This window comes from Limtongia smithiae, assembly GCF_038497785.1.
Source record: "Limtongia smithiae strain NRRL Y-17922 unplaced genomic scaffold V1518scaffold_3, whole genome shotgun sequence".
NCBI classification, from domain to species: Eukaryota; Fungi; Ascomycota; class Lipomycetes; order Lipomycetales; family Lipomycetaceae; genus Limtongia; species Limtongia smithiae.
The window spans coordinates 845888-871086 of NW_027117624.1; the positions used below are offsets into that span (position 1 = coordinate 845888).

The 25199-nt window shown below is 55.8% G+C and overlaps 14 protein-coding genes across 14 annotated transcripts; 9 read left to right on the forward strand and 5 right to left on the reverse strand.

Moving 5' to 3' along the window:
• The first annotated feature begins 14 nt into the window (after positions 1 to 14).
• V1518DRAFT_413850 (P-loop containing nucleoside triphosphate hydrolase protein) lies at positions 15 to 3775 on the forward strand. Its single transcript, XM_066903413.1, has 4 exons — positions 15 to 394; positions 459 to 612; positions 666 to 2797; positions 2850 to 3775. Exons 1-4 carry the CDS (start codon positions 53 to 55, stop codon positions 3588 to 3590), a joined length of 3369 nt encoding a protein of 1122 aa, XP_066760834.1. The 5' UTR covers positions 15 to 52; the 3' UTR covers positions 3591 to 3775.
• V1518DRAFT_413851 (uncharacterized protein) lies at positions 3447 to 4996 on the reverse strand. Its single transcript, XM_066903414.1, has one exon. The coding sequence runs from the start codon at positions 4594 to 4596 to the stop codon at positions 3658 to 3660; it is 939 nt and encodes a 312-aa protein (XP_066760835.1). The 5' UTR covers positions 4597 to 4996; the 3' UTR covers positions 3447 to 3657.
• A 21-nt stretch (positions 4997 to 5017) lies between these two features.
• Positions 5018 to 6063, forward strand: V1518DRAFT_382069 (uncharacterized protein; the record flags this gene model as incomplete). Its single annotated transcript, XM_066901658.1, has 2 exons — positions 5018 to 5180; positions 5371 to 6063. Coding segments are annotated over exons 1-2 (738 nt in total), but the record flags the coding sequence as incomplete, so codon positions are not given.
• A 48-nt stretch (positions 6064 to 6111) lies between these two features.
• On the forward strand, positions 6112 to 8407 carry V1518DRAFT_413854 (Muniscin C-terminal mu homology domain-containing protein). The gene has a single exon (XM_066903415.1). It carries the CDS (start codon positions 6199 to 6201, stop codon positions 8290 to 8292), a length of 2094 nt encoding a protein of 697 aa, XP_066760837.1. The 5' UTR covers positions 6112 to 6198; the 3' UTR covers positions 8293 to 8407.
• Positions 8408 to 9006: 599 nt separating this feature from the next.
• V1518DRAFT_413856 (uncharacterized protein) lies at positions 9007 to 11062 on the forward strand. Its single transcript, XM_066903416.1, has 2 exons — positions 9007 to 9540; positions 9594 to 11062. The coding sequence occupies exons 1-2, from the start codon at positions 9291 to 9293 to the stop codon at positions 10898 to 10900; spliced, it is 1557 nt and encodes a 518-aa protein (XP_066760838.1). The 5' UTR covers positions 9007 to 9290; the 3' UTR covers positions 10901 to 11062.
• Positions 11063 to 12511: 1449 nt separating this feature from the next.
• On the forward strand, positions 12512 to 14273 carry V1518DRAFT_413859 (uncharacterized protein). The gene has a single exon (XM_066903417.1). It carries the CDS (start codon positions 12823 to 12825, stop codon positions 14182 to 14184), a length of 1362 nt encoding a protein of 453 aa, XP_066760839.1. The 5' UTR covers positions 12512 to 12822; the 3' UTR covers positions 14185 to 14273.
• A 5-nt stretch (positions 14274 to 14278) lies between these two features.
• Positions 14279 to 14844, reverse strand: V1518DRAFT_426342 (40S ribosomal protein uS12; the record flags this gene model as incomplete). Its single annotated transcript, XM_066905980.1, has 3 exons — positions 14279 to 14290; positions 14346 to 14751; positions 14825 to 14844. The coding sequence occupies 3 exons, from the start codon at positions 14842 to 14844 to the stop codon at positions 14279 to 14281; spliced, it is 438 nt and encodes a 145-aa protein (XP_066760840.1).
• A 295-nt stretch (positions 14845 to 15139) lies between these two features.
• On the forward strand, positions 15140 to 16280 carry V1518DRAFT_413864 (CHD5-like protein-domain-containing protein). The gene is made up of 3 exons (XM_066903418.1): positions 15140 to 15392; positions 15443 to 15632; positions 15689 to 16280. Exons 1-3 carry the CDS (start codon positions 15306 to 15308, stop codon positions 16042 to 16044), a joined length of 633 nt encoding a protein of 210 aa, XP_066760841.1. The 5' UTR covers positions 15140 to 15305; the 3' UTR covers positions 16045 to 16280.
• V1518DRAFT_413867 (uncharacterized protein) lies at positions 16045 to 17264 on the reverse strand. Its single transcript, XM_066903419.1, has 2 exons — positions 17112 to 17264; positions 16045 to 17052 (listed from the first exon to the last, which is right to left on the reverse strand). Exons 1-2 carry the CDS (start codon positions 17212 to 17214, stop codon positions 16151 to 16153), a joined length of 1005 nt encoding a protein of 334 aa, XP_066760842.1. The 5' UTR covers positions 17215 to 17264; the 3' UTR covers positions 16045 to 16150.
• A 196-nt stretch (positions 17265 to 17460) lies between these two features.
• Positions 17461 to 19214, forward strand: V1518DRAFT_413870 (cytochrome C1 family-domain-containing protein). The gene is made up of 4 exons (XM_066903420.1): positions 17461 to 17709; positions 17857 to 17895; positions 18030 to 18272; positions 18324 to 19214. The coding sequence occupies exons 1-4, from the start codon at positions 17653 to 17655 to the stop codon at positions 18915 to 18917; spliced, it is 933 nt and encodes a 310-aa protein (XP_066760843.1). The 5' UTR covers positions 17461 to 17652; the 3' UTR covers positions 18918 to 19214.
• Positions 19000 to 20935, reverse strand: V1518DRAFT_413873 (uncharacterized protein). The gene is made up of 2 exons (XM_066903421.1): positions 20580 to 20935; positions 19000 to 20528 (listed from the first exon to the last, which is right to left on the reverse strand). Exons 1-2 carry the CDS (start codon positions 20896 to 20898, stop codon positions 19216 to 19218), a joined length of 1632 nt encoding a protein of 543 aa, XP_066760844.1. The 5' UTR covers positions 20899 to 20935; the 3' UTR covers positions 19000 to 19215.
• A 391-nt stretch (positions 20936 to 21326) lies between these two features.
• Positions 21327 to 22473, reverse strand: V1518DRAFT_211550 (glutathione S-transferase). The gene is made up of 4 exons (XM_066900919.1): positions 22312 to 22473; positions 22072 to 22226; positions 21853 to 21966; positions 21327 to 21801 (listed from the first exon to the last, which is right to left on the reverse strand). Exons 1-4 carry the CDS (start codon positions 22355 to 22357, stop codon positions 21463 to 21465), a joined length of 654 nt encoding a protein of 217 aa, XP_066760845.1. The 5' UTR covers positions 22358 to 22473; the 3' UTR covers positions 21327 to 21462.
• A 540-nt stretch (positions 22474 to 23013) lies between these two features.
• V1518DRAFT_211548 (uncharacterized protein) lies at positions 23014 to 24054 on the forward strand. The gene has a single exon (XM_066900918.1). It carries the CDS (start codon positions 23306 to 23308, stop codon positions 23915 to 23917), a length of 612 nt encoding a protein of 203 aa, XP_066760846.1. The 5' UTR covers positions 23014 to 23305; the 3' UTR covers positions 23918 to 24054.
• On the forward strand, positions 23815 to 25071 carry V1518DRAFT_211457 (uncharacterized protein). Its single transcript, XM_066900917.1, has 2 exons — positions 23815 to 24045; positions 24097 to 25071. Exons 1-2 carry the CDS (start codon positions 23924 to 23926, stop codon positions 24872 to 24874), a joined length of 900 nt encoding a protein of 299 aa, XP_066760847.1. The 5' UTR covers positions 23815 to 23923; the 3' UTR covers positions 24875 to 25071.
• Positions 25072 to 25199: the final 128 nt, after the last annotated feature.

Here is a 25199-nt window from a genome sequence, read left to right on the forward strand (position 1 = left end):
GCTCCCACTGGACCGCTCTCGCTCACTCACCACTACCGCCTCATCGCCCGTAATGAGGCGATCCGCATACGAGGACGCAGATGAAGACGATTATACGTCGCCTGTTGACCTCAAGCGTCGTCGCGTGTCCTCTGATCTCTCCGGTGCCTCCGTCACGTCATCCTCTTCGCCAATCGCGGATGAACGCCTCGTTGGCTGCGCGGCGGTGGGAGACGCGACAATCCCGCGCCACGCGCCCGGCGCAATCGTACGCGTCAAACTCCACAATTTTGTAACATATACCAGTGCGGAATTTTATCTTGGCCCGAACTTGAATATGATTATCGGACCTAACGGTACCGGCAAGAGTACCTTCGTGTGCGCAGTGTGTCTGGGCATGGGTGGTAAACCTGAGGTAAGTTGGCTCTGCGCGTACATTAACCCGATCATTTACGCGATCTCGACTAATTACAATACAGATTCTCGGACGCGCTAAGGATATTGGCGAATACGTGAAGCTTGGTGAAACCAAAGGAACTATCGAGCTAGAAATTCAAGGCCGCCCTGGCGAGCGCAACCCTGTCATCGAGCGCGCTATCTACAAGGACAACAAATCAGAATGGAGTCTTGACGGTACGCAGTCCTTTATTGAAATTGAAGGTCTGGACTCTGCTGACTGATACTAGGAAAGCGCGACACCGCGAAGAATGTGAAGGAGCTGATCGACAGCTACAGCGTCCAGATTGACAATCTATGCCAGTTCCTGCCTCAAGATAAGGTCGCAGAGTTTGCGCATATGACGCCGCAACGCTTGTTGATCGAGACCGAACGTGCAACGGGCTCGCCTGAAATGCTACCTCGCCATGAGAGTCTTATCAATTTGCACGAGGAGTACAAGATCATCGCTGAAAGCCAAGAAGAGGACATGCGCGAACTTGCGCGATTGACGGAAGCTCAGGAGAAAGCCGAAGAAGAAGTCCAGCAGTTCAGAATGCGGGAGCGGCTGGGCGAGCAAATCAAACGTCTGGAGCAGATCCGTCCTGCAGTCAAACTTCAGTCAGTTCTCAATGAGTCCAAGGAGGCACAGGCCATTGCCAGACAGAAGAAGCTCGAACTCGACACTGCGCGGGCAAACGCGGGCCCGTCTGCGCAGCTCAAGGATGAGGCTAATGTCGAACGGTCAAACGCGGAGGATCAGCTGGCGGAAGCTCAGGAAAGATACGAGAGAGCGCAGAAACGCTACCGTGAAATGTTCGATAGGCGGGACGATTTTGATTCCAAAATCCAAGACGCCGGCAATGACATCAAGAGCCTCGAGAAGAAAAGTCAAAAGCTCAAGAAGGACCTGGAGAGAGCGAGAAAGGAATTGGACACCTGCGAACAAAAGCTTGAACGAAAGCCGAGTATAGCTGACAGAGAGCAAAACTCAAACGACATCAATGAGAATAACGACAAGCAAAGAAACGTGAATCGACTGCTGCAGACTCGCCTAAATGAGAATTACGAGCTGGAACTGAGCATCAAGAAACTGGAGGAAAAGCTGACCGGTCTGAAATCTCAGGTCGAAGATCTCGATAGCGCATCGGCTAGGAAAATGGCACATTTGAAGCGATTTAACATCGACACCTTCAATGCAGTGGTTTGGCTCCGCAAGAACAGGCACTTGTTTCAGCACGAAGTGTTTGAGCCGCCGATTCTCAGCGTGACAGTGAACGATCCGAGGAAGGCAAATGCCGTGGAGACGGTGATTCACAAACCACAAGCATTAACGTTCACATGCTTGTCGCGAGAAGATTACGTCACATTTACGACTAACGTGCTTGACCGGCAAGGATTTAATGTTGCCGTGACTGAGTTTTCCAAGTCAGACAAGCCAAACATCGAAGCTTGGACGCCACAGTGCACTAACGAGCAGCTCCGGAACTTCGGCTTGGAATGCTGGATCACTGACCTCATTTCTGGACCGGCGCCAGTTTTGAACATGCTCTGCCATCAGTGTAACATCATGGATGTTGCGTACTCTAGCAGAACACTGACGGCTCTTCAGAAAAACAAGATTGACAAATTCACTCGCCCGGACGGTACTTTAATTATTGCGAAATACGTCGCAGGAAATATCTCGGTTTATGCCAAGCATTCGATGTACGGTAACCGGGAGGTTAGCAAGAATACTCAGGTGGTTAGTAACCAAGTGAACATTTTCAATGCCGACAACGTGGACCTTGAACGCCGCGAAAGTCTTGTCAGGGAGATTGCGGAAGACAACGACCGTATGGCAGAGTCAGTCGCTCTCATGAGAGAGAAAAAGGCGGAGCACAACGATCTGAAGAATCAACTGGACCAGTTGATTGGCGTTGGTGGTAAATTGAAGCGAGCTCGTCAGGCTTTGAAACAAGAAGCTTTGGAATATGTTAGTTTGCAGACGCGGAAGGAGAGCCTTGAGGACACACTTCATGAACTCGAGAATACGCCAGATACTTCAAAGTCTGAGATTGCCCAACTGAGAGAGACGATGAAACAGCTTTATGCGGAGCGTCTTAACTTTGGCGCCAAGTTGGTGGACGAGCTTTACAAGGTGTGGGGCGCGCAGAAGACGTTGGTGTCGAAAGCTATAGATCATGGCAAGAAAAAGAGCGATTTTAAAGAACTTGACGACCGGTACAGGCAGGCGAATCAGCATATAGCTGAGCTTGAGCAGGAATATGTCGAAGCCAAGGCGGTGTACAAAGAGAAGAAAGCTGCCACCATCGAACTAAAGGAGCAGCTTTCGGAGGAATTGAGCAACATGTCAGACGAAGAGCAACAAGAGCTCATGAAGGTAAGCAACTGGAGCTGTTACATTTTTGTAATTCATTGGCTGATATGTGTAGCTTCTGAACGAGTCAAATCAATTGACGATCGAGGGGCTGGAGGAGAAGCTCAATGCGCTGCAGGAGCAGTATGATCAGTTTATCAACCGCAACGGGCACGTGGTAGAGAACTACGAGCGACGGGCCAAGGAAATTGAGCATCTGCAGAAGAAGGTGGACACAAGCAGCGCAAAGGTTGATGCTCTGGACGGTGAGATCAAGGAGATCCACGCCGCCTGGGTCGGGGAACTTGAGGTGCTGGTTGCGCGGATTTCGCACGAGTTTTCTCAGGCATTCAAAGCTATTGGATGCGCCGGAACGATTGGAATTGGCAAGCACGAAGATTACGACAAGTGGTGCATCGAAATCAAGGTGCGGTTCCGCGAGCATGAGCAGCTTCAGCTTCTCACCCACCAGCGGCAGTCGGGCGGCGAGCGGTCGGTGTCTACGATTTTCTATTTGATGTCGCTGCAGGGAGTGACAAAAGCGCCGTTCCGGGTGGTGGACGAGATTAACCAAGGCATGGACCCGCGAAACGAGAGGATGGTGCATAGCCGGATGGTGCAGGTGGCATGCCAGGAGTCGTCGAGCCAGTACTTTTTGATCACGCCGAAGCTGCTGCCGGGCCTGGATTATCACGAACGCATGGTTGTACATTGCATTTATTCAGGCAAGCCATTGCCTAGACAGGTGAAGGATTTGGGAAGACTGGGACAGTTTGCAGAGATTGGCCGACAGCTGCGAGGAATATCAGTGAAGTAGTGCGGTCGTTGCTGGGATGTTGGAGTTGTATTGTACACTACTTGTTATTGTTATGCAGAAGGCAGGGTTACCGCTGTAGTTGAGTTTTGAGGATGGCGCTTAACTCGTAGGCGCGCTTCTGTGTGAGCGAGATGCACTGTTGGATCTGGGCCCGCGTGATGTCAGTGAGACCGGTTGAGAGTTCCATGGCAACCAGCTTTGGCTCATCTTGCATATCGTTGGCACTTGGTGCGCAAGCAATGATCATGATGTGTCCGTCGACAGAGACCTCCTCAACACGGCCATCGAGATCTGCTAGCACGAGTCCAGAAGGGTGTGCGATACCGAAGTTGACGCACCATGGCAGATTTTCAATGTCGTACTGCAACTGCAGCTTTGTCGCGCCGACATGGGAAAATTTTGCTGTAGCGGCGGTGATAAAGTTGATATCGTCTTCTGGCGCCAAGGCAAGGCGTGGGATCATGGTCGAAGCCAGGGCGGAGATCAAGCATGCCCAGACCACGTCTTGCGGAGGTTGCGACGGAGCGGTGGGCGCAAACACCTGGATCTGCGCCTGCAGAGCAAATGCAAGCCCGGTCTCGCTGCCATCAATAGGGTTCAACACTCGTAGATCTGTGGGCTCGTACAAACCTACCCCGTTCGCAGTGGTAAAAAGCCACCGCGAGAGGGCGACGTACTCCGCCAACGGCATACCGTCGCGTCGGCCAGCGACATCGACGTTTGTAAAGAGCGTGCCACACGCGGCGACGTCGGTATCGGTCGAGACAAGGTACGGCGTGATGCCGCATGCGACGACGGAGTGTCCGATGCGGACGACCGCGGAGCCGGCGCAGGACTGGAGCGCGCCGATGTGAATGCGTGCGGTGCGGAAGCCGGTGAGGGCACGGTGGAGAGAGGAGGGGCGCAAGGGTGGGGTGAGAGCCAGATGTTTGTTAAAGTAAACGGTGGGAAGAAGACGCGCGAAGAGGTCGGGCGACGCGGCAAGCGCGTCAGCGAAGGTCGTCATTTTGTGGGTGGTGCTGAGAGATGTCGGTGAACTTGCATGTGAATTTTTGTATGCGGCTCGATGGAGGAGAGATCAACGTATTAACCAATAAACTCAGCGGTCTAGGAGCACGGCCTACAGATCTGGGCTCGATGGCCGATGCCAATTTAACTTGAAAGAATGAAATCGTAGAATTCGCTGAGATCACGAAAGAGGACGGCGGTAGAGTTGAGGAAAGAATGACAGAAGACGGAGCGATGACGAATGACGACGATGCTGCTCATCGCGCGGTTCACAATGCGTTTTGGCACGCCGGCCTCGCCGTACACGTCTACACATATTGACACGCAACCGGCCATGCAATAACGTAGACCCTGGTACCCGCACTAGACGGTGTCGCTGAACGCGCCTTTTCAACCCGCAAAGGGCGCGGACAGTGAATTTCTCCGCTGTCGGCCCTCGGCCAATTAAGGTTCGGCTGCAGCGCTGGACATGGCTGAACCAGGCCGTCTAACTAGCTGACCATCCCGCTATCGCACAATTGCCGCTCAGCAGTCACCATGGACGACTCGCTAACACGGTCCAAGTATGCGGACAAGATCCTGGTATGTTTTCACTCATTCGACGAGTTGCAGACGACCGCGGAATGCTGGTGTTTGGGGCGAGATGGCTTTTCCCGCATAGCCGTGCTCGCATTGGCCCAGCGGCCTCGTACCCCCCGCGCAGCTTACGCCGGGCTCGCGGCACTCAAATCGAGCGTCTTACATGGCATGTGCTAAGAGATTGTGAATCTAGTCTGCGTTGTCGCCGACATCCGCGGTAAGCGTGCTGGACGACCGCCTTGAATATGCCCGACTCGCGGGCGACCAGATTGCGGACTGGCTGGAGCAGCGATACAAGATTGAGCAGCGCTACGCAACCGACCTCGCGGCGCTATCAGCGCGGGTTATGGGGCCGGATGTATCAACCATTGGCCTGGGCTCGTTCACGGGGGTGTGGAACAAGTTTGTGGAGTCGACCGCAACACTGGCCGGAGCCAGCCACTCGTTCGCTAACAAGATCTCGAGCGAGATGATGAGCCCGATTCGTCAGCACGGTGAACGCAGTCCCGCGCTGGTGGAGATGCCGGCGATTCAGCAAAATCTTGCGCGGGTCGCGCAGGACATTGACGAGGCGGAGGAAAAGGCAGAAAAGTACAAGCGGAAGGGCTCGAAGAAGGTCGCGGGCGCGAACCAGTACGTCAATAATACGGTCGCGGAGTGGGACTCGCAGGCGCCACTGGTGTTTGAGAAGCTGCAGGCGATCGATCATGCCCGGTTTTTGATGCTGAAAGACGTGCTGACGCGGTTCTCAACGTCTGAAGTAGACAAGGCGCAGCGGATTGTGTCGTTGTGCGAGGCGAATCTGAACGAGTTCTTGTCGTTTGAGCCTGAGGACGAGATTGAGATGTTTGCCGTGGGGATCCAGACCAACGGCGCGCCGACGCCCGTGAGGTCCGCGAAGGCACGGTACTCAATGGCGCCGCCGGTGCCGCCGTCGCACTCGCACGGAGGACAGTCGTCGTCGCGGAGCACCACGGCGCCGCCGCCGCCGCTGCCGCAACAACAGCAACATCAGCAGAATATGACGTCGTCGCAATCCTCGGCGATGATCGTGGCATCGCCATCCATGCACGCGATCCACTCGAAGCGACGGACGACAGCGGCTCTTCCTGACGTGTCGATGACGCGTCAGATGACGCCGCCGCCGGTGAAGCCCGCTGCGGCTAAGAGCTCGCGATTTAATCGGGTGAGCACGATTTTCAAGTCGTCCGAGTCTGGCGGACGACGTTTGTTCGGAAGCAGCAGCAGTAGCAAGGATAAGAGCAAGCAAGTGCACGGTGAGCAGCTCGGCGATTCTTCGTCCACTCGGGAGGGCTCGGTGGAGGTCTCATCAATTGCATCAGGCAAGAGTAAGACCTCGGCCTTTGTGGAACCATTGCAGTCGCAGCAGCTACAGCAGCCGCCGGCGCAGCCGATGCGAGTTGATAGCTTGATGAGCTCGATGCGGCACGGCAGCTTTGCTTCGTCTTCGGCGCCGTCGACGCCGGTGCATCTTACATCGTTCGGCGCGAGCTACGACTACCATACGGCGAATGGGAACGGGCATAACAACGATCCAGACGCGATTCATGTCATTGGGACGGTTGAGCCGCAGCATATGCCGCCGCCGCCTGCAGCTGCACATGCTCCATCGCCCGCCGTTGTTTCACCGCCGCCGCCGCAGCAGTCCACGCCGCCTCGCGTGGACTCGGAAGGATACTCGATTCCACCTCCGCCAGCAAAGGACAGCTCGTTCGCAACGTTGAGCGATGGCCCACCGAACGAACACTCGGAGCAGGCGCTGCACGTTGATATCCAGCCGACAGCGATCAGAGACACGAGCGACGCGGCCGCGGCAGCCGTTGACCGGGTTGCCTCGACGCTGCGGTCGCGACCGACGATCTCAGGACGCTCTGGGCGCGGACGGCGAAGCGAGGTGCCAGCCCAGCACATGTCGGGCGGGTTCCCTCCTGTCCCAGATGTACTGCAGCAGCACCACAGCATTCCGCCACCACCGCCTGCACACAGAGGCGAGCATCATGCGGGGCCGATTACGGAGGAGTCTGTCGCTCCTTCGGTTGCGGAGATTGCGCCAGAGGCGACTACGCCGGAGGTTTTCACCGAGAAGGAGTTGCCGGTACCGGCGGAGATTACTACTGAGGAGTCTATCGTGGAGAAGGTGTTGCCTCCAGCTCTGGTGGAGGAGGGAGCGAAGGAGGTGGAAGCCACTCCATCGCCAGCAGAGGAGACGGTTGTGTCGGTCCCGGAGCCGGCAGCTACGCCGGTACAGGAGGAAGAGGCGCTCATTGCCGAGCCGCAACCACCTGTGCGGACTCCGATTGCGCCAGGACTCTCGGGCAGCGTTGTTGAGCGTGTGAACGTGAGCATGACGGGCGGTGTGGCGAGCCAGGTTCTGGTTGTAGGCGAGATTGCGCTGTCGCTGTCGGAGGATACGCCGGCGTCGGAGCCGGTGCCGCTGCGTGTGACCAATACGGAGGTGCTGGACCGGATTCTACCAAATTCGTCGCTACTGGAGCCGTCGCCTTCGGGCGACTTCATGCTGAATTCGAAGATGCTGTCGGCGCTGCCGGCGATCGCGTTCAAGTACACGGTTACGAACGAGGCCTATGTGCCGGTCATTGTCAAGCCGGCGTGGAAGTTCGAGGCGCACCAGACGTCGATCATCGTGTCGTACTCGTTGAACCCGAGCTACCCCGCGGACGAGGTTGTATTTTCCGAGTTTAGTTTTGTAATTGGCATCGAGGGCGCGAGCGCGACTGCGTGCCAGAGCAAGCCGCCGGGTATTTTCAACCAGGAGGAGGGGCTGATGGCGATAGTGTACACGAGCGCGGAGAGCCCGGAGTACACTCTACGGAAGGGCGTGGAGGAGATGGCTCTTGTGCGCTTCTGGACGGACGGGCTTGCGCACGAGGCCGAGCAGGGCGGCGTGGCGGTCACGTTTGGGTTTTCGCCGCCAGCAGAGGTCGCGCGCGTCGGCATTGAGATCCAGGACGTGAAGGAAGACGAGGAGGAGGACCCCTTCGCCGACGAGGCGAGCTCGGAGCAGGAGTGGACTGCGATTCCAGTTATCAGGAGTGTGTCTGCAGGGCGCTATTCAGCCGGTGCGGAGAAGTAGCGCAGGAACAAGCGAGTTTTGGATAGATGTGGCGCGGCGCGGACGCCATCCGGAGATGGATTAGTACTGTACTGAACCAGGCAAGTAGTCAATTGTAAGATGTGTTTTGTGCAGAGCCGCCGCTGCGCGTCAGACGCCAGTGTGTCTGCAACCGGACGGGCCGACGGGGGTGTGCCAGCGAGAGCGAGCGAAGGGGGTTAGGCCGTGTTGTCGGGGTGCCGCATGCGGGCAGCACTGCGCAGGACGTGCGTGCGCCAGCAGGGGTCGTCGGATGGAGAAAAGGGGCTGGGGCGTGCGGCGCGGCTGTGGCGGTGCTCTGCGACCGGACGCCGCGTCCGGCGTGCGAGCGGTGGTTGTGCGACGTGGGCTGCTGGCCTGTGGCGGAGCGCCGCCTGGTGAAGCGGCCGGTGCCGGCGAGCGAGAGATGTGAAGGGCTGCTGGAATGCGTGAGGGGCCGCGCTGAGCCAGGCGCTGGCACCGCAGCGCGAACGCGACACGACGCGACGCGTCGCAGCCGGCGCGCAGGCTCCTGCAGAATCGATGCGGAATGTGCAGGACGGCCACCGGGCTGGGGGGCTGGGCTGCGGCGCGGGCGCCGAAGGGGGCCTAGCGTGGTGGCAGAAGAAGGCGAGAATGTGGCGGAGCGTCAGGGGCCGTGCCGAGAGAAGGTTTGAGACGCGGTGAGAGTGCAAAGCAAAACACGCGACGCGGCGGCGGACAAACACCGTCGTGGATTTTGACCGCGCGGTCTGCTTCTCTCCTCCTCTCCTTCTCACCACCCGCCTCTTCGCCGCCCGCCACTCCCTCCCGCTACAGGTCCGCACTCCTTTGGCCTGTGTTCGCGGTCGCGCTCGTTTGTCTCCGCCAGCCTCCTTGCACGCGTGCCGTCCACCTCACGCGATCCGCTCCTTGTCCCGGCTCGCTCCGCAGCAGCCCGCTCCTTTTCCGGCCAACCTCACACCGCGTCGCGTCGTGTCACATCGCCACCCTCCTTCGCCATGGCCGACTTCCAGCGCCGTCATAGGCACCTTTTCCACGCGCGCAACGTGCCGCCCGAGGCACTGTATCCGCAGGAGCCAGAGCTCCTCGACGTCGACGACGACAATGTCGCCATCCCTGCCGCCGCCGCCGCCGCCGCCGCCAACAAGCCCCTGGCACGTCGCCAGGTTCTCACGCTCTACAAGACCTTGACCGTCACGCAGAGCAAGAAGACCACCACTGAGACGTACGCAACTAGCACGGTCTCCTGTAAGTTGCCCCTATTGTTGATCTGCCAATAGGCGCTGATGCGGTATTTCCAGACGCGTCTATCTCCAGCGCGGTCGCGGAGTCCTCCTCCTCTAAGAGAACTGTGACCGTTACGAGCACATATACCTCGTCGTCTGCCGCTGCCTCGTCGGCGACCGTCTCGACGTCCTCCTACGTGCCCAGCGTCTCCGCCGTCACGACTCTCCTGACCCTTACGACCACGACCCCTACGTCCACATATTCCTCGGCTCAGTCAACGTCAACAGCCGCCAGTACCGGCGGTCTTGGCACATCCACTAGCGGCAGTACGCTCTCAGTTGGTGCGCGTGCCGGCATCGCAATCGGCGTCATCGCTGGCGCAGCCCTGATCTTCCTCATCGCATTCTTCGCTATCCGATTTGCCCGCCGCCACAGAGACAATGATATGAACGAGAAGAGCATGCCGCCGATGGCTTCAACTGACTCGGCTACGAACCCGACCTTCCCACCCACAGCGCACGTCACGGATTCGTTGAGCAAGGCGCCTCACCTGTCGATCCGTGTGTCTCGACCTTCCTCTGGCTTGCTGCCCCTATCTCTTCTCTCCACCGGCCGTCCTACCATGCGTACGTCTACCGGTGACGTTCAGGTCGCGGGCATGATGTCTCCCATGCCGTCGCAGCAGTACTCGAAGATGCCATCGCCTCCTGCCTCGGAGTACAACAATGCTGATGCCTACACGGCATCCCCTGCCCCTGACGCTGTCGTGGCTGGCGCGGCTCCTTTTGGATCCCCTGCGTCGCTGTCTGAAGACTCGCGGCCATCATCATTTGCCTCGTCCTCGTCCGACGCCGAAAGTATCAAGAGCAGGGACTTGCAGCCGACCATCTCCGACCCCTTCGCATCCGCTAGCTCCGCTGCTGACGCAGCCGCTGCTGCCGTCTCTGCTAGCGCCATTGTCGAGGCCTCGTCTTCGACGTCGAATGTGCACCGTACCATCCTCGACTACGTGCCAACCATGCACGACGAGCTGGCACTCAAGGAAGGTCAGCTCGTGCGCATACTGCACGAGTACGACGATGGCTGGGCTCTCTGTGTGAAGCTCGACCGGTCAGCACAAGGCGTGTGCCCGCGTTCGTGTTTGTCCGCCAGGGCACTACGACCGCGGCCAAAGCGAGGAGTCAAGCAGAGCCACAGTGCCACATCGGCAAGCAGTAATGCCACCGCCAGTGGCGGCACGCGGAATTTCACGCCCAACCTCCCTGTTCTCAACACCGGGCTCGCCAATAGCGCTACCCCGAAGCCCGAGGGGCTGCGGCCAGAGACTCCTACGATCCAGGTCTTCGCGCCTGACAGCGATCATGCGTATCGCGTCGCATAGTCTGTGTGTGTGTCAAGTAGTGTAAGAGTGTATTTTGTGTACTTGTTCGGTTTGGTTGCTTATTTGTGATTTGTTCTCGCGATCTGTTGTGACTGCGGGCTATATAACTGGTATTAGTTTAGTTCATTGGATACAGAAATAGAAATTATCTTCCAAAGTAAGTAGAGGCGGAGAGGGCTGAAACTAGAGACTTGTTCATTTTCGCGGCGACTACGGTCTACACTACCTCTTCCGCCGTGCCGACGCTCGAGTATTACTCCAAGGCCTTGGACAACAGGCTGATATGCTGGGCCGCTCTTATACAATATACGGCGCTGCTAACGCTCTTGCGATTGTATGCAGTTTGGTGACGGGCACGATCAGCGGCCGCCGTGTCCGCGGCGGGCTGATACAGTGAACAGTCTTAGTAACTGTGAAATATGCTATCTTGCGTTCTCTCAACCTCTAAAATAGAATGCCTTGAACGTGTATTAGCTCTGAACCCGTCGAGCGCATGCCCTGACACCCCCGACCAACCGTGAACACCTCCCCTTGATCTCGTCCATTGTAATGTGTAGTTATGTATTGTACATAGTGATTCATTAGCTAGCGTGAAGTCTCAGATTGTGACGATGTGCATGATATGACGAGACTGCGAGTATTCGAGAGCGAAGCGCACGCCGGAGGAGACCAAAATATTCATTCTCCTCGTCGCTCGGAATAGCACCACGGCGTATGCGCTGAGGTAACAGGCGGTAGCAAATAACCACTGAAACACACATCACTGTTGGCCAAACGTCCAACACTACCCGAAACGCCTCATTTACTCTAAGGCAGCAATTTTACAACTTCTTGCCGCGGCGAGTGTGGCACCAAGATTCAACTTTTCCACGTTCGAGCTATCGCTGCTATATGCAGCTGTAGCAGCGCGAGATGTGCAGCGGACGGCATGCGGTCGGTCAGGCAGAGTGGAGTGGTTTCGACGGGGCGAGCGTAGTTCATATATTGTGTACACTCTGCTGCAAGGGCATGATCGAGGTGGCTGCGGTGGAGTTGTTTATTTGATGTTGGCCATGGTGTCGAGGTTCCATGTCGTCGCGAAACGTACATCCGCGTGCTTCACTATTGGCGTCGCGATGGCTAAAACTTATTGGCTGACGATGGGAGCCTCGTTGTTAGCAGCAGTCATCAGGTGCCATTGATTCTCCTATGTGCGATAGACATGCGCGAGACCCATGATGAGAATCATCTTGAGGAAACGGTCGAGCTGGCTCTCGATGAGGAACGGCTCTTCGCCATGCTCGCCGTCGTCGATATAGCAGGCCAGGAGCTTGTGGGAGTTGCTGAAAAAATTATAGTGGAGCCTGTGAGAATATCGGTGAGAGAACAGAGGTCAAGAGAGATGGAGTGGTGGGACTGGATATTCGAACGACTTGTAGACGCGGCATATCTCGCAGAGGTCAGCCGCACGAGTGAACAGGCAGTTCATGACGTCATTTGATATTGCACAAAGTCCCAACACGTGTCGATTTCCGACAACGCGACAAACCTTAGCGTGTTCTAGTGCCAAACGTTAAACCGAGCAGTGATTAATCCTGCGCTGCCGTAGTTTTGAAGCCACGCCACCGGTACGTTCTTCTGTTCTGATAAGTGCAGGTTATAAACCTGCACTTGTAGCACACAGCAGTATGGACACGACGGCGCGGTTCTTAGTGCTTGCGAGGCGCGGTTGCGACTGGTGTGGCTCTGGAGCGGCCGCGTGGAATGGCGGCCGGGACAACGGCGGTGCCGGGGCTGAGCAGTGCGGCGTACGCTGTTTAGGCCTCTGGCGAAATCGCATCGCGAACGGCAAATGTACTCATCTGGAACGCTCTACGCCTTCCTAGGTCTGTTCTACCTCTCAGTCCTTCCCGCGATTCACAGTGAGACCCGGACATTGAAAAATGGGCCTGTTCAACAAAAAGGACAAATCCTCTGAGTCGGCGCTGTCAGCAGATCGCAAGTCGACACAAAAGGGTTCGTCTTCCAAAACTCCCGCGCCGGCACGGCCGCCGCCGCTGGGGACTAGCAAGTCCATGAGCGAACAGCAGCAACGGAATTTCAACGCGCCGCTGCCGCCGCTGCCTGCTAGTGCTACAGCGCGCTCGGAAGATGCACCAGCGGGTGTGTTGAGCTTGCCACGGCGATCGTCGACGATGCGAACACCATCACTGCAGCAGCAGCAGCAGGAAGCACCTGCGTCGGGCCATGGCGCGTCGACACCGGCTACTTCGTCAACCTCGAGCATTCCCGATCATCCGGCTCCCAAAGGACAGCTACCGTCCAACGGAATTGCTCGCCCTCTCGCCAACACTGAACGCGACCTCCCACCACCCCCGGCGCCTCCGACAGGGACCACCAACACTGCCGCACTCGCAAGTATGCAGTCCTTGATCGACTCCCTAACCGCCACCAACACTGCACTCCTTGCCGAACGCGACGCGCTGGACAAAAAGCTTCAATCCACCGAAAACGAACTGGCGGGGAAGAACATCGAAGACTCCCGCTCGGAGCGCGACGACGTGACGTACCAAACTGAGTTTGCAAATTTCGACAAAGACCTCATTGAGGCCGCGCTAATGCTCCGAGATAAAGTCAGAGAGTACCCCGACTGGGTGCGCAAGACGCGGCTTGACTTCAAAACGAAACTCATAACGAACTACGCGTCGCGCGCAGTGCTGGCGCGGTGGATCGCGGAGGAGATTTTTGGGAGGTATCTGCATCCCGGTATTGATCTCACGTTGTCCATGCGGTTAAAGAAAGCGGAGAAGCGGCTCGCGCGTTATTACACGCCCGGGGAGATCGCGATATGGCGTCGGATGTTAGTACGCGCGGTTCTACCGACAGCAAAACCAACCGTCGAGCTTACAGACACGCCGGAATACAATGCACATCTCGAGCACGCTGCAAGCTCATTCTTGCACACCAACATCTGGAACATCAATGCAGCCAACACGATGCCCGAGAACAGTGTCAAGCCATCACAGCTTGTACCTGCAAACGTGCTCTCGCTGGTTGAGAACGCATTTAGCCTCATGGCGACCATGAGCCTGGAAACCCGATACGTCATGGTAACCTATCCACTGCCATTGGAAAAGTTCGACAAGAACCGAATGACCATCGAACCACAGTGCGGCATCAAAGCCGCTGATGCTGAGGACATCCCCATTCTCCTCTCCTCCTTCTTCCAAGTTCAGCAGTGCCGAAACGCAGACTCGCTAGTGATCTTATTCAAGCCGTCCGTGATTGTGCAGCCCAATGCCTAGCGTGCCCATGTTTAGATAGAAGTGCATGTGAATTTACAAATACTTTTTATTGACATCCCATATAATGTTGATACAAATAAAAAACCAAGTAGATTTATGAACGAGGCTAGACACAGAGTTAGTATAATGACCTCAACTAAGCAAGACCAAGAGTAACACACCTTCTCCTTCTTCTCCTTCCACAGAGCCAGAAGGGACACACCGGAAACCTTGACGACCTTGAATCGCACACCAGGAATATCACCCTTGGCCTTGCCCTTACGACCGAAACCGGCAAGCAAAACTTCGTCGTTCTCATCCACAAAGTTCAAGCAACCGTCATTGGGCACGAAGGCAGTGACCTTCTTGCCGTTCTTGATGAGCTGAACACGAACGCACTTGCGAATAGCCGAGTTAGGCTGCTTGGCCATGACGCCGACCTTCTCGAGCACAATGCCCTTGGCGTGAGACGAACCACCAAAAGGGGACGACTTGAAGGCGGTGCCGAGAAGACGCTTCTTGTAAGACAGATCCGCCCAGCGGTTGTCGCGGCGGTGGGTGCGCAGCTTGCGCGCGGCGTTCAATCCTCTGCAATTTCGTTAACACGCCTGTGATCAAAGAAACCAAAAGGCCTCATCTGTAAACTATGGGCGCAACGTACTTTGGCTTTCCTCTGCCCATTTTGACTGATGTTCTCGGTGGTGGTGTGGAGGGATGGTGTCGAGACCGGCGGTGCAGGCGAAGTAGCAAGTCGATGCAAGCAAGATTGCCGTAGACGACCGGCCGTTGGCCACGCGTGATTCCAGCGCGATGGGTGGAAAGAGCAGTCACGCTGCTATCCGCACAAGCCCTAGCTCCGTAGACCTACATATTCCACGAGACCCATCGGCTTACAAGTGTGAGCAATGAATTTAGGGAGGGTGTTGTACTGTCCCAGAGACGGCTCGAGAAGCGTACAGCTGGCTGTTCAGATGAGCCTAGCTGAGTCCATCTAGGAACACCAACCTCATTCACACCGTCTCAATGCACTAGAGACATTTGGCAACTTGCTAATCATTTGAGGTGTTTTATCACTCTTCTTTGGTTTTTTTGCTGCGCGCAATTGGACCTTTGTCGTGGCATAATACGACTGGGCTGTCAGCATGGTTGATGTTATCTTGATTGTGATCGGCGTGGTGCTGATTAATGCCATCATCGCAGCCGTTGGGAAAGAAAATATTAGTGAATTGGTAAGTCTGCATTGTGCTGGGACTGCTGCATTCGGGCTGACAACAATCAGGCGTGGTATCTGTGGTCGACATACGTTCCCGGCAAGGCATCGCGGGCGATCCAGGAACTGCAAAAGACGCAGCGGGAAACGCTCGCAGTAAACACAGAGAAGACAAACACAAGCGCACAGGATGAGTTCGCGAAATGGGCGAAACTAAATCGGAAAGTTGAGAAGCTCACGGAGCAACTTGAGCAGCTGAGTAAGTTAGAATCATAATAGGAATGCGGGGGTATGCGTCCAGGCTAACACCACCAGACTCCGACATCAGCAAACAGAGCACGTCGTTTAAGAAACTCGTCAAGCGCCTGCTCTGGGTTTGCACTTCCGGCATGAAGTTTGGTGTAAGGATAAAGTACAGAAAAGCCGCCATGTTCTGGTTGCCGCCTGGCATGTTCCCAAGCTGGGCAGAACGGATACTCTCTCTGACTTCAGCGCCGCGAGGAAGTGTTTCCGTCGCAGTGTGGTTCATGGTCGTTGACTACGCGATCAAGGATGCTGTTGTGTTCGCACTCACCAAGGGCGTAGTACTAATTGCGGGTTTGCGGCGAAAGCCGGTGCGGGCATCTACAGTAAACGAGAAGACAAAAAAGCCAACGAAAAAAGTCCAATAGTCAAGGGAATCAGTCACTTTTATTTTTGAATGATGTTCGTGCGTATAGGTGTGTAATATATAGTATAAGGGGTAGATCACGATATTCTCGATCAATATATTCCTCTCTATGCGGTTTTAAGCGCGGGAGCTGGGATGACATAATCGATCCCGAGTTCTGCCAACTTGTCCTGTTTCGTTTTCCGGCGCTTCTCCTCGCGGTCAACAAGCTTCTTGAGATCATCGATTGTACGCTTCTTATCGTGACGGTGCTTAGCCAGTTTTGCGCCGGGGATCTGCTTGAATTTCTTGTCGGCGCCAACGAAAAGCTTGGCATGAACTTTTTCGGGCGGCACGACGGAGACCTTGAGCAGGTGGCCGAACAGGAGGTAGTTGTTCATGGTCTCGGCAACAATCTGCGCGACCTCTTCGGACGCGAACTCGATGAAGGCGTAATGCTTCGACTTACCGGTGTGCTTATTTCGGGACAGACGCAGGCGGGTAATGTCGCCAAACTGGGAGAAGTAGGAACGCATCTGCGTCTCATAGAAACCGTGGGGAATGCGGCCGATGTAGAGCACGCCTGGAGTGTCTTCAGTGGTGGCGTTCTTGGCGCGCTTTTTGGAGATTTTGGTCTTGATGGTCTTCTCGGTCTCGGTGTCGAGGGTCAGAGTGAGGGAGGCGTCTGCAGCTGGAAGTGTGGTGGATGCGGTTTCGTCGTCACTGTCGTCTTCTTCGTCGTCATGGATGACCTCGATCTCGCTAATAACGTCCTCAACGTCATCTTCGCCCTCATCCTCGACCTCTGTCGCACCGTCAGCCTCTTCCGCGGCAATAATATCGTCGTAGTCCTCGTCAACGCTGTCGCTGTCGTCCTCTTCGCTATCGATATCCACGCCAGTGTCGAGCAAGCCCTCAGCAGAAAACTCCTCCTCTGCCGAGTCTGACTCGACATTAAGAGAAATCTCTGCAGCTTGTAATTCGTCCTCATCAACTTCCGGCGATGGCGATGGTGACTTTTGTCGTAGTGCTAGTAATGGTTAGCTGCTGGGACGTCTGCGGCGTACAGGCACTCTGCGATAGACAAACCTTGCTTGGCCGCAGCCTTCTTAGTCGCAGTATTTTTTGGTGGGGCCTGCGTCTTTGCCGGCTGTGGCTTTGCCTTTGGTTCTCTTGACTTCGGCTTTGCCATGGCGATATGAGGATGCCGGCTGAGGGATGGTCCGCTTAGGAGGACTGTACAGAACTCCGCGATGCGTGTTGGGAGTTTGGCGAAATATTTTTTCTCGGAGGTGAGCCGCGTGTGTTTGTGTAAGGGGTACGTGTCACATTACAAGCCCCATATATTATGCGGCGCGGCTGTAAGCCGTCCAATAGTGCACGCGCCAAAGAGGGCGGCACAAGCGGCACGCGGCGGCGTGGATATGCGGGACCAATGGGGAGGCGCGTGTTTGTTTGCTGGGCCAGCGCCGTCGGTGTGTGCGCGAGGCGTGTCGCAGCGGCGACGAGAAAGAACACGCTTCGAGGCTCTCCTTCCGCCGCCCTCTTCCCCGTCCCCCTCTGCCTCCGCGCCTCCCCCTCGCCCGCCTTTTCCCTCTGCTAGGCAGTGCGTGCCCTTTTCGTTCCGCCAATGGCTAACCGACTGTCCGGCTCGCCCCTCTTCAAGAGGCTTGCCTCCTCCCTGTCGGTATGTCCCGTCCCGCGGCGCCCACTTTTTCGCGCGCCTGCACACCTATCCTGTCTCGCGCTCGCTCACTACCGCCACATGATGGCAGTGCAGCACTTTTTGTGCACTACGATCCTACGGTGCTTGATTCTGACTGCCCTGTTTTAGCGCGGCTTCTCGACGTCAGCCAAGGATGCTAGTAGCGAGGTAGGTTGTTCCACGCGAAGTTGCCGTCTGCCCGGCACAAGATCACTCGATATCGCACGCCGAATTCCGCTTTGATCGGAAACGCACACTTTTCTTCGCAGCTAAGATCATTGCTGATGCAACCCGTTTCGCAGGTTTCCAAGACCACCCGCACTGCCATCTTTGCTACCGTCGCGACCGGCGGCCTCACTGCATGGTATGTTCACCTCTACGGCAGCCCTATCCAGGCCCTCACCTTGGCCGAGCATGGTCTCCACCCCACTGAATACCCGTGGCCCCACTCCGGCTGGTTCGATACATTTGACCACGCCAGTCTGCGTCGTGGTTTCCAGGTCTACAGAGAGGTCTGTGCCGCCTGCCACTCTCTCAACCTTGTCGTAAGTGCTTTGTTTTGTTGAATGATCTGATCTGTATGCTGACCTGACTAGGCTTGGCGTTCGCTAGTGGGTGTCACCCACACCGCGAACGAGGTCCGGGCTATGGCCGAAGAGGTCGAGTACGACTCCGAGCCCAACGACGAGGGCGAGATTGAGAAGCGCCCCGGCAAGCTTGCCGACTACATCCCTTCTCCGTACCCCAACGAGCAGGCAGCTCGAGCAGCCAACCAAGGTGCATTGCCCCCAGATCTCAGCCTGATCATCAAGGCCCGCCATGGCGGGTGCGACTACGTCTTCAGTTTACTCACCGGCTACCCTGACGAGCCCCCCGCTGGTGTCGTCGTGGCTAGCGGCATGAACTACAACCCGTACTTTCCTGGCGGTGGCATTGCCATGGCACGTGTTCTCTTCGACGGCCTCGTCGAGTATGACGATGGCACTCCTGCGACGACTACTCAGATGGCTAAGGATGTCACCTCCTTCCTCAACTGGGCCGCTGAGCCTGAGCATGACGTCCGAAAGAAGACCGGTCTTAAGGTCCTCATCGTTACCGGCTCCCTCTGGGCGCTCAGTGTCTGGGTCAAACGATTCAAGTGGTCGCCGATAAAGACAAGAAAAATCGTGTACAAGCCTCCCAAGCTCTAGATCTAAGTATTGTGATATAGTCTATTTAGCACATACATATGGCCATTGTCCGCGCATCAATCAAGTTTTCCTCCCATTAAAAGCACTCTTAACCTCAATTACTCTACACTGTTTTGTTCCACTTTTGTCTTGCTTTCTCTCCGCTGCTTCGCAGTTATGTCATCATCATCTTAAAGTGCGGGATCGTCTTGTCAAAGGAGACAGGGCTGGTGGATCATCGGTCGTGTTACTGTTGTAACTAACGCCATCATGCAAATTAACTACTTAATAATGCCAAAACAACGACTGCTAAAATCATTTACAGACCGGACGCTTGCTTGATTAGAAATTGTTTGACCCATGGCAAGTTGTCAACTATTTCAAGACCAACGGAGCGGACTCCGACAAGTAGTGGGCAATCGGTGCAGTAGAGCTTCTGCAGTTTATCAACCGCGCCGAGCATCGCGTGATTGATGGGATACCTGTCCGCCCAGTACTCAGACAGCAAAACGTCGCTACCAATATCCGCACCTTGCCGGACGCCGCGGTCGATCACGTCGACAAGCGCTGCAACGTCGCCTTGACCGAGATTCAGACCCTGTCCTGCAAGTGGATGAGTGGTGTGCGCTGCGTCGCCGACAAGCGCAATGCGTGGCGCGATGTAGGTGTCGCAGTGACGCATGCGGAGGGGAAAGCTTGCGCGGTTGGCGACATCAGCGACGCGGAGAGGGAAGCGAGCACCTTCGTATTCAAGCGGGATGCGCGCGTCGCGCCATTCAAACTCGTCGGCGATAGTGGATTCGTCGGATTGTGACAGCAAGAATGAGAGGTCGAACGTCTCAAGCCTGAACGCGGCGTTGACGAGAGCGCAGAACGCGGTCGGCGAGACGTGATTAACCAGATGATTCGCAAGATCAGGAGGTGTGGTCCACACAAGAGAAGCGTAGCCATTTGGCATTGGCAACAACGCGATAGGTCCGGACGGCAAGAACCGCTGCCACGCGATGCGCTGACGATCGTCCCACTCGAGCGCTAGCGTCGCGACCACACCATTTTGATGGTAATCCCAGCCGCGAGTTGTGATGCCAGCAAAGGAGCGCACGGGAGAGTTGATGCCGTCTGCACCGACGAGGAGGCGCGCGAGGAGCGTTTCGCCAGTCGACAGTGTGAGTTGTGGCCAACCTGACATGTTCACGTCGTCCAGGTCCGGGCCAAAAGTCATCTTGTCGACTTTTGTCGAGTCGAAAATGTCGACAGCCGGTCCATTCGATGGAGAAACTGCTGATTGAGCGAGGTATTTGAGCAAGCCATGCTGCAGGTTGATATTCTCCGTCATGTACGCAATGCTACCACCTGCTGCCGAATCGTTGAAGTCAACTGTAGTGGTACTATCGAAATGGATTCGTGCGCCCGAAACTCCGTCCCACACGCGCATATTATCGTACTCTTGCACGCGCTCCGCGCGCACGCAGTCCCAGATCCCGCGCTGCTCGAGGTACAACTTTGATGCGGGCGTGATGCTCGACACTCGATTCGAGAAGTCGTTTTCGCCGGGCGACCAGTCGCGTGCGGACGCGAGAGAAAAGCCCTCAACCAGTGCAATGCGGAGGTTTGACGTCGCTCGCAAAGATTCTGCATCAATCGTCAGTTGGCTCGAAGAAGTTGTGCACGAGCAGGACGTACTTAGAGCTGCGGCGAGTGTCAGTCCCGATACTCCACCACCGACGATTACGACGTCGTACACGCTTGAAGCGATGCTTGAATACGTTAATAGCGGCACTGCTCCCTGCAGCTGCGTAGCAGATGTAGATGCCGTGGTATGAAGCCTGCTCTTGTTACCAACGAAGCTACTTGTCGCGGAACTCCGTGATACGATAGTGGGGATGGTGGTGGTGCATATTGTCCGCGAACAGGGCCGACAGGCGGCAGTGCTGGAGGCGAATAGTCGTCTGGAGCACACTGTGCGTGCGCCGCGGGCCCATTTCTGCGAGACCGCCCTCATATGGCCACCGTTATACACAGCACTCTCGGTGATGGCGACTTCAATGAGCTGGGAGACCCGTAGCTACACAATGACGGCATAAGCGCACGTGACTTTCGCCAACCCTTAACTCATCTCGCTCTCGGAACAGCGTCTGCGGGTTTCATCTACGCGACCGTCGCCATGACAGGCATCGTAGATGAATGAAGTGCAGGAGTCCTGCGTCGGTTCAGAACACGATCAGCAGGAATACGGGATGCAGTTAGCGTGTGCCAAGGAGAGGGTCTCGGTTCGCAGTTCACGATCAAGTCGCGTAGTCAAGCTCGGACGAACTGCGTGGCTGTGAACAAGACTGAAACACGAACCGTAAGAGTGTGACGAGGCCACAGCCCAACTGCCCATTTGCAGGCACAATTGCTCCGGACCCAGGAGAGAGCTGTTCTTCCGTGAAATAGCGGTCGGAACAAATGAATAATCATTAATCAATAATTTTCATTCATATCTATTTTAGCATCCAAGAACGTCCCGACCAACGGGTCTATAACATGTCCCCACACGCCGAGGGCTCATGTTCGATGGCTGCATTTAAGCCCAGACCTCACCGACCGTGGACTTCTTGACGCCCTCCATGGCGAGCATGGCCTCCTTCCACTTGTACATCAAGGGATACTCCTTCTCGATGTCGATGGAGAGTCTGTACAGGAAGCGAACCCACTGCAGGAAAGACAAGTCGGCAATGGTGCACTTGCCGAGGACCAACCAGCCGCTGCCCTCACGCTCGAGCTGGCCGGAGACGACCTTGCACATGCGGTGGACCTCAGCAACGTAACGATCCGCAGCCTCGACGTTCTTGTTGCCCTGGAGGACCTTGAACCACACGGCCTGGCCGGTGTAGGGTCCGAATCCAGACATCTGGAAGTAGAACTGCAGGCGATTGTTAGTTTTTGTTTGGTGCATGCTACTGACTGTACTTACCCAGGTGTCTACAAGGGCCTGCTCCTCGATGGAAGCGGGGTAGAGCTTGTGCTCGGGGTCGTACTTCTTGACAAGGTACATGATGATGGCACCGGACTCCCAGATGCAGAGGTCCTAAACGACGTTAATACCATATATACCCATATTCACAACTTAATTTCGCCAGTCAAGGAGTAGATCCAGCCTAGTAACAGCTTGCTGAACTCAATTGCAACTTACGTTGGCGGAGTGGTCGATGAGGGCGGGGATACGACCGTTGGGGTTGTACTTCTCGTACTCGGGCGTCTTCATGCCGTTCTCGCCGTCACCGAACTCCTTCATGACGGTCTCATACTCGAGGCCGAGCTCGCAGAGGACCTGGGCGACCTTCCAGCCTATGTACTGTGTCAGTGGGTGCTCGTGCTTGACCGGCTTGGCGAAGAGCCAGGCGGAATGGTCAATTGAGACGTGGGCACATACCATTGGGGCCGACGGGGTGGGAAAAGAGAGTGAACTGAGGGGCCATTGTTGAATACGAGGTATAGAGAGGACCAGGGAGTGAACAAGAAAAAGAGAAGAGTGCGGCCGTGGGAAACCAATTGACTTTTTAACGTGGCAAGTTGTTGTTCGAGAAGCGCCTTATCTTTGTCGTACCTCTCTGTCCTCACATGGGCCGAGTTTCCGTTAGAGCGAGCCGGACCGCCGTCGTCCTCGGTCTACCACTGCTCTGTCTGGTCAGCCCATTATTGGGATACCACCTACCGTGCGACCACCTCTTGTTTAAATGCCATGTCAATTGCTATTACGACGTCGCAAGCATGAGCTTCGCGGGAGTGTACGCTCGTTGGTGCTGCTGTCTGCGCTTGAGAACTTGTTGCAGAACCGCTTGAACGAGAAGGGTCTCGGACCCTGTCCTGCATCCCGTCCCCGTGATAACAAATCTGCTTGAGCCAATGCTTCAGTGTTATTCTGGGCACCATGACGCGATACCTCGCCCCTAGGTTGGCCCTCGTGGCCATGTTCGCCACGGTTGCGTCCTGCTCTTGATACGAGGTACTGTTCTCGGATGCACGTAAATCAATCGTGATAGAATAAATCTAGTATCCTACTGTCGTCTGAGATCATGATTCACGCTGTGTTCAGCTTTCAGCAGAATGCAAAAAATCAGGGTAGTCGCTGGTCAGTCGCCGGCCTGAAGGCTCCGAACTTTAAATTTCCGTAAGTGTGATCTGTCTGTGACCATGTGACCCATCAGGAAGTGTGATATGTGAGCTGGGTGATCTTTGAAAGGTATGACGTCACATGCAACCAGACCGACGCCGCGACCTGTCGCGTCGTGTGTGGCGGGCAGTTCATGCCGCGCTGAGCCGACAAAAGTCTCGACGGAGGTGCTCTCGGACTGTTGCCTGCGCTCTATCGGCGGAAGCCTCGGCGGCGATCGCGTGCTCCGCTCAACTTCGGTACCGGTATAACGATGTTGTGGGAGGCAAGCAGACGAGTGAGCAGGCAGGCGGTCGAGCAAGACTGCAGTACTTCGCCAGACCCCCAGCTTTTTCGCGTCCAGCATCGCGGCGTAGACAGAGCGCTAAGCGGCCTGGTTCAGAGCTGTTCAGGTCGGAGAAGTCCGTGTTCTGGCACCCGCAGACGTTCCGCAGGCGTGAACGGTTCGTACGCGTCGGGCCTGGCAGAGATCGGGTGTCACGGTGACGTCTGCGGCCCTCTGCCATTCTGGTCAGCCCTCCACATCCGCACCGCCAGTCCTTGCTCCGCCGGTTCACTGCTCTGTTCGCACGCGCGTCGATCGTGCGCGTCGTGCCGCGCCCTCTTGCCTGCCCACTTTCCGCTGTACGGTTCTGATCCTGAAGCTTGTTCATATTCTGCTACTGCCGCCAGCGCCCTTTCACTTGAGTTCTCTGATCCTCACGCCGCCGCCAGTCTCCTTCTCGCTCTCCGGGTGCAAAAGGATTTCATAATCCCCGTCTTCCTCCCTGCTTCGCTATTTCTCCCCATCTGCAGACTTCTTCGCCACCTTTCCTTCCACGCTTGTCATCGTTCTTTCTCTCCTCCCCCTCTCCCGGTCCGCTAAGATCTCATGTCGAACTCCGATATTATCAGTGCGATCAACACCCTCATAGTGGCGTTCCAGTCCAAGAGCGGTTCGGTCGATTGGCGCGTCGTTGGCGACCAGCTCGGCATCGACAAAGACTGCGCAAGGTAGGCCCTCTCGTTGATTTCCCGCCACCATTCCCTTCTAAATATATGCAGAATGCGAGTCCAACGGCTCTTGAAGAAGTGGCCATCAGCAGACATGGAAATTATCGAAGACAAGCTCCTGAACAGCAGTCTCGGATCACATCTCTACGGAAACGGTCGCGACCCCGGTGTCAACGTCTCTGCCGCGCGCTCGATGTCTGTCTCCCTCGTCGACAGTGTTCCTATCAGTGTCGACAGCAGACACGATACATTGCGCTATCCCGTGCATGATAATTTGTCGTCCCATTCACGCCACTCCAGCATGCCATCGATCCCGCACGACTCGTCCCCGACATCTGTGTCTTCCGGAACTTATGGATTTCAATATGCTACCGACGGCGTACCGCTACACATAATACAGCAGCAACAGCAACAGCAACAACAGGCTCAGGCAGTCTATGCGAGCACAGTACCACAGCAAGGTCTACAGCAGGGCATCGCGCTTGCATCGCCAGCGAAGCGGCAGCTACATCACGCGTCCGTGCCACGTGTCATTCCCGCAAACGACCTGTACGCGTACGCCTCCTCGTCATATATAACGCCAATATCACAGCAGCAGCGCCCGCCGATGACAACTCCGGTATACAGAAAGTCCGAGTCTACGAGCTATGCTGTCACATTGCCGCCCACGTCTGCCGCCTCTCTTTCGCTTCCCATGAATGGCGTCAGCGGCCAGAACGCCACTCTGCCGGAAAATATGGAACTTGACAGCGACAACGAGATCACCGAACGAGATGTCGAAGGCGCGCGTATGCTGGAGCGCATGAAGATTGGCAGCATTCTTGCTTGAACGGGCCATATCTGACGAGTACTGCTTGGGTTTGGGATAGTGGCGTTTTGCTGTTTTAACTACAATCAACCTCTCTTGTTTCGGAAGATTCGGCGTACGATGTGTAACAATCTAATTGGAATGGAATGTGGTGCTGGATGGTGCCTGGAGTCAGATTGTCATCTTTGGTCGCTATTGGTCCAAAGCGGTCTCGTTTTCTGTTGTGAGTGTGTACATCGGTTGGGTCTTACGATGTGTTTGTATATCTCTTGGGTCTACGATTTTCCTTGCTATTAAAAAATAGATAGTGTTACCTATTCATGTCAAATGGCTCTTTGGCGCACAT

Excerpts from the sequence above, each read along its gene's own strand:
- V1518DRAFT_413851 (XM_066903414.1), bottom strand. The coding sequence starts at position 4,596 with ATGACGACCTTCGCTGACGCGCTTGCCGCGTCGCCCGACCTCTTCGCG.
- V1518DRAFT_413864 (XM_066903418.1), top strand. The coding sequence starts at position 15,306 with ATGGTTGATGTTATCTTGATTGTGATCGGCGTGGTGCTGATTAATGCC. Across the intron at positions 15,393-15,442 it reads AAGAAAATATTAGTGAATTG|GCGTGGTATCTGTGGTCGAC; the intron begins GTAAGTCTGCAT and ends GACAACAATCAG. Across the intron at positions 15,633-15,688 it reads GGAGCAACTTGAGCAGCTGA|ACTCCGACATCAGCAAACAG; the intron begins GTAAGTTAGAAT and ends TAACACCACCAG.
- V1518DRAFT_413859 (XM_066903417.1), top strand. The coding sequence starts at position 12,823 with ATGGGCCTGTTCAACAAAAAGGACAAATCCTCTGAGTCGGCGCTGTCA.
- V1518DRAFT_211550 (XM_066900919.1), bottom strand. The coding sequence starts at position 22,357 with ATGGCCCCTCAGTTCACTCTCTTTTCCCACCCCGTCGGCCCCAATG. Across the intron at positions 22,227-22,311 it reads CCACCCCGTCGGCCCCAATG|GCTGGAAGGTCGCCCAGGTC; the intron begins GTATGTGCCCAC and ends CACAGTACATAG. Across the intron at positions 21,967-22,071 it reads TCATCGACCACTCCGCCAAC|GACCTCTGCATCTGGGAGTC; the intron begins GTAAGTTGCAAT and ends AACGTCGTTTAG.
- V1518DRAFT_413850 (XM_066903413.1), top strand. The coding sequence starts at position 53 with ATGAGGCGATCCGCATACGAGGACGCAGATGAAGACGATTATACGTCG. Across the intron at positions 395-458 it reads GCATGGGTGGTAAACCTGAG|ATTCTCGGACGCGCTAAGGA; the intron begins GTAAGTTGGCTC and ends ATTACAATACAG. Across the intron at positions 613-665 it reads ATCAGAATGGAGTCTTGACG|GAAAGCGCGACACCGCGAAG; the intron begins GTACGCAGTCCT and ends GACTGATACTAG.
- V1518DRAFT_413873 (XM_066903421.1), bottom strand. The coding sequence starts at position 20,898 with ATGAGGGCGGTCTCGCAGAAATGGGCCCGCGGCGCACGCACAGTGTGC. Across the intron at positions 20,529-20,579 it reads GACACTCGCCGCAGCTCTAA|AATCTTTGCGAGCGACGTCA; the intron begins GTACGTCCTGCT and ends CGATTGATGCAG.
- V1518DRAFT_211548 (XM_066900918.1), top strand. The coding sequence starts at position 23,306 with ATGTTGTGGGAGGCAAGCAGACGAGTGAGCAGGCAGGCGGTCGAGCAA.
- V1518DRAFT_413854 (XM_066903415.1), top strand. The coding sequence starts at position 6,199 with ATGACGTCGTCGCAATCCTCGGCGATGATCGTGGCATCGCCATCCATG.
- V1518DRAFT_211457 (XM_066900917.1), top strand. The coding sequence starts at position 23,924 with ATGTCGAACTCCGATATTATCAGTGCGATCAACACCCTCATAGTGGCG. Across the intron at positions 24,046-24,096 it reads ATCGACAAAGACTGCGCAAG|AATGCGAGTCCAACGGCTCT; the intron begins GTAGGCCCTCTC and ends AAATATATGCAG.
- V1518DRAFT_413856 (XM_066903416.1), top strand. The coding sequence starts at position 9,291 with ATGGCCGACTTCCAGCGCCGTCATAGGCACCTTTTCCACGCGCGCAAC. Across the intron at positions 9,541-9,593 it reads CGCAACTAGCACGGTCTCCT|ACGCGTCTATCTCCAGCGCG; the intron begins GTAAGTTGCCCC and ends CGGTATTTCCAG.
- V1518DRAFT_413870 (XM_066903420.1), top strand. The coding sequence starts at position 17,653 with ATGGCTAACCGACTGTCCGGCTCGCCCCTCTTCAAGAGGCTTGCCTCC. Across the intron at positions 17,710-17,856 it reads GGCTTGCCTCCTCCCTGTCG|CGCGGCTTCTCGACGTCAGC; the intron begins GTATGTCCCGTC and ends GCCCTGTTTTAG. Across the intron at positions 18,273-18,323 it reads GCCACTCTCTCAACCTTGTC|GCTTGGCGTTCGCTAGTGGG; the intron begins GTAAGTGCTTTG and ends TGACCTGACTAG.
- V1518DRAFT_413867 (XM_066903419.1), bottom strand. The coding sequence starts at position 17,214 with ATGGCAAAGCCGAAGTCAAGAGAACCAAAGGCAAAGCCACAGCCGGCA. Across the intron at positions 17,053-17,111 it reads GAAGGCTGCGGCCAAGCAAG|CACTACGACAAAAGTCACCA; the intron begins GTTTGTCTATCG and ends AACCATTACTAG.